This window comes from Nannospalax galili, unplaced genomic scaffold (genome assembly GCF_000622305.1).
Source record: "Nannospalax galili isolate Female #2095 unplaced genomic scaffold, S.galili_v1.0 scaffold286, whole genome shotgun sequence".
Lineage (NCBI taxonomy): Eukaryota > Metazoa > Chordata > Mammalia > Rodentia > Spalacidae > Nannospalax > Nannospalax galili.
This window is the reverse complement of record NW_008359442.1, coordinates 2184118-2188336: the sequence shown is the minus strand read 5'-3', so window position 1 is coordinate 2188336 and position 4219 is coordinate 2184118. Positions and strand designations below refer to the sequence as shown.

The window sequence follows — 4219 nt, the reverse complement described above, 5'->3', positions numbered from 1 at the left end:
CGGGGGGCGCGGCCGGCAGGGGTCCGCTGGGCGCGGGAGGCACCACGTCACTCCCGAAGTCCAGCAGCGGCGCGGCGGCGGGCGGCACCGGCGCGGCAGACAGCCCAGCCGCGGGCTTCCTCTCCAGCACCTCCAGCTCCTCCAGGTCCTCGTCCTCGTCCTCGTCCTCCTCGTCGTCGTCCTCCTCCTCCTCGTCCTCGGGCTCCCTCACGAACTGGTACTGGAAGGCGGGCTGAGGCCGGGGCGGACTGTCCGCGGACGAGGAGACCAGAGGCGACTGGTCCAGGTCTTCCATGGCTGGCGGGTCGGAGATGCTGCTGCAGCTGCTGCCGCCGCGGGGCCGCTTCGCCTTAGACTTCTCAGGGCCGCGGGAGGTTGTGGGGGTTGGGGAAGACCGAGGGGCCTGGCAGACCGAGCCGAGGGACCTGCGGAGACGACGGCTCCCGGAACAATGAGACTGCTCCTCCTGCCTCCGCGCCCGTGATGCGCCACCCGCCCTATCCTCAGTTGCAGCCGCCGCCGCCCAGAGAGGCTAGCAGACTCTCCGCCCAGTTTGGCGTGACTCACCTTCCCGGCAGGGAGGGCAAGCTGGCGCGGGAGACAAAGAGCCAATCGGCTACGGGGTCGAGAAGATAGACAACTGGCTTATCCAATAGAAAGGGAAACTGGGGAGGGTGGGCGGGGCCTGTCGCACTTCCTCTCTCCGAAGGGCGGTGTTCAGAAGGCGGGGTTTGGGCTGGGAGCTCCACCCCCACCTTGAGTAGATGAGGAGTGGGGTGGGGTCTTGGCCTTGCTTTAAGTGGGAGGTCAATCTGTGGATGAGTACTGCGACGGGGGACGGGCTGCGGTTGGAGGATTTGGAGACCTCGGAGCTTGCCAGCGGAAGGGCGTTATCCTGGGGACCTAGGAGTGGAAAGTTTCCTCCCCCGAAAGGAAAAAAACAGTGGACAAAGGTATTAGCACGACTAAATTAGGCCTTATGGATTTTTAAAATAAAAGGTTGTGTTATTTGCAAACTCCCAACTCATGACTACCACCACCTGAAAAGAGAAAAACAAAACACTTTAACAGTTTTAGGTTCACTCCCTGTCTAAACTGCAGGCCTGGAATGAGATAGGCAAAACAGCTGTGCTAGATTATCTGGGGATATGGGGCTGGCTGTTTGAGAGGCTGCTGTTCTTCCAAAGGGGGTTTTTGGCTCTGCATGCTGCTGGACTCTAACGTGCTAAGAAAATGAGTCATCAGAAGGGGGGGAGGGGAAGAAAGTAGAAGTAGATGCCTTGGAAGGCAAAATTGGTTCACTTTACATTTCAGTCACCTTAGGCTGATGAGTCAACATTTCAGATGATTCAGGCGTTCTGGGAGTCAGGAAGCCCAATACTCACTGGTTTGATATGCTGGAATAGCATGTCCCTCTGTACTCCCCACCCCCACCCCAGCCGCCAGAGTTTAAAGAAAATGGTTGCAGAACGTAGAAGAATCAGCATCCAGGAGTTGGAGAGTCCTTTTACCTTTCTGGTACACCTTTCATAAATACTGGCTGCCTGTCTTCTCTGGAGGCCTGGAGAGAGGAGGATAGCCTGTATTCCAATTGCTATCCAGTGCTATCAGTCCCTTAGTGACCAGCTACTTGTACCTACTGAACACTCAAAATGCCTGAAATGAGGTGTGCTGTAAGGGTAAAATGTACACTGCATTCCCAACTTCACAGCAAGAAATATAAAAATCTCAGCCTTTGCATTGGTTATATGTTGAAATTGATATATTGGGATGAATGCAATATATTCTCAAATTCACTTGTATTCTTTAAAAGCGGCTTCTATAAAATTTCAAATGCATGCATGGTTCATATATTTCTATCTGATGTATTAGTCTATATTAATGATCAAGAAAATTTGATTACAAAGGGAAGTCATTGTTCTTTAAGCCAATTCTAGTTCCCGCTAATTAATATTACCCTAGACTTAAATTGGGTTTGAAAAAGATAATTCAGGGGGCTGGAGACCTGGCTCAGTGATTGAGAGCACTTGGAGCTCTTCCAGGGAACCAAGTTCTGTTCTCAGCATCCAGGAAGCTCACAACTGCCTGTAACTCCAGATCCAGGGGATCTGATGCCCTCTTCTGGCCTTCTCAGGCACCTGTACACATGTGGTATACACTCCCACAGACAAACACATACATATAAATAAATGTAAAGAAAAAGACAATTCGGGGTTGGGAGAAGTATGACTAAGGAGTTTTTAGGGTAGAGATACTATTTTGTATTATACTGCAATGATGTATATGTAACACACATTTGATAAAACCCACAGAATAATATGACAGAATGAGTGAACCCTAATATAAACGAGGGCTTTAGTTAGTAAGTTATCAGTACTAGGGCTAGGGATACAGCTCAATGCAAAGTACTTGTCAAGCATGCACAGAGTCCTAGGTTTCGTCAGCATCACAAAAAAAAAAATTACCAGTGCTGGCTCATCATTTACAAAAATGGACATCAGTGCAAGGTATTAGTAAAAGAAAAACTAGCTGGAAGTGGGAGTGAAGATATGGAAAGTCCACCCCATCTTTTCTGTAAATGTAAAACTAAGACACTGAAAGTGTTATTTGCATCTATTTCAGTAATGTATAGCTTTCTAAGAAAGAGTATTGATTATAGAAAAGTAGAACAATATTTTCTGGTAATGTTATCAGGATAATTATCAACAGCCTATTCCAAAGCTAGGATTAGGAAATTCCACAGAAATCAACTGGCTTTCTTTTTTGTTCTTTTGTTTGTAGGATTGGGAAGAGTAGGAAGAGCATGTAGGGGACAAGGCTAGTTAGCACCAAATTAAAATTGCTAAGCAAAACAGATCCCTGCAGTGATGATTTAAAGTAGTCATATTTGAAGTTTTTGTCAAAGACTTGTCACAAATTACTAAAAATGGGTCCGATTTTCAGTTAATTGCATACACATACAAAAATACAGTGACACAATTTTATGATATGAACTTTTCTGTTATATCACAGTTCATCAGCAGTCAGGCTTCACCAAACTGATTTTCCTGCTGTGATTGTCTGAAATTCCTTAATGGAAAGTTTTACTGGGTTTTCATAGTAAGTTGTTTATATGATATTTTTGTATTCATGTATCTGGTGTCTGCACTCACAATAAATAGCTTCAAAAGAATATCTAAACATTTAAAAATTATATGTATTTATGTAGGTGGGGGGTATGTACATGTAGGTGTGATTCATGCTGGCAGAGTTCAAAAGCAAGCATTGGATCCTCTGGAACTGGAGTTACAGGTGCTTGTGAGCTGCCTGACATGGCTGCTGGGAACAAAACTCTAGTTTCTCTGCAAGAGTAGTAAGTGCTCTTCACTACTGAGCCATCTCTCCAGCCCCTCAAAAGAATATCTTTTAATAAAAGCTTTATATTAAACACCCAAAAGGAATGTATAACCAAAGATTGAAGGGGCCAATATAATTCCATAAGGGTCCATATGTATAGCTAAACAAGCAACAATGCCAGACAGGTGATACCTTCTTTTGAGTTGTTGGCTAGGGTGGCCAAAGTGACTCCGAGATAGTAACCCAGCATAAAACTGGAAAATTGAACAGCAGACCTCCATCTTGTCCAAAGGAATATTGACAACTGATTACCGCTAGATGAGGAACAGCTGACTCTCCTAAAACAAAGACCTCTAGATAGGCTGACGAGATTCATCAGAAGGACAAGTAGTTGGGAATGGCTGGGGGGCTGACAACACAGCGGACAATAGCATGGATGTGGTAATACACACACACACACACACACACACACACACACAAATCAACAAATTTAAAAAACATGAATTATATTTGGGGAGGAAGCATAAAAATTTACGTCATGTTAATTAGGAAAGGTGATAAACATTACCACTGACATCTACCCAATGACTTTATAGACATACACAGGCGCCAAGGATCCAAGTGCAACCGATTATGACTAGCAATAATCACATACATACAGATTAGAGATGCATGCGCCAACATCGCAGTATTAGTAGCAAAAACAATGAGTCTTTCTGCAAGGAACAATATATTCTAAAATGAAATGGAGATCTTTTTTAAAGGTTAAAAACTCAATTTTATGTCTTACAGGGCTTATACTGAGTTCAATAATATATAACTATATTAATTCAACTGTGAACCTAGAAACTTGTACCTAGATATACTGTTGCTCTGGAGTGTC

At 45.0% G+C, this 4219-nt stretch overlaps 1 protein-coding gene across 4 annotated transcripts in view; it reads right to left on the bottom strand.

Moving 5' to 3' along the window:
• The window catches only part of Rtn4 (reticulon 4), a 66052-nt gene extending 65491 nt beyond the window's left edge, over positions 1 to 561 (bottom strand). For 3 of the 4 annotated variants that reach the window (XR_003847773.1, XR_003847774.1, XM_029558631.1), the window contains exon 1: positions 1 to 459. This exon is cut by the window's left edge and continues 219 nt beyond it. Coding sequence is in view for 1 of the 4 variants with exons in the window: in XM_029558631.1 (XP_029414491.1) it covers positions 1 to 295 (295 nt within the window). In the remaining 3 variants the exon portion in view is untranslated. The other variant, XR_003847772.1, reaches the window with a different exon arrangement.
• Between the last annotated feature and the right edge of the window lie 3658 nt (positions 562 to 4219).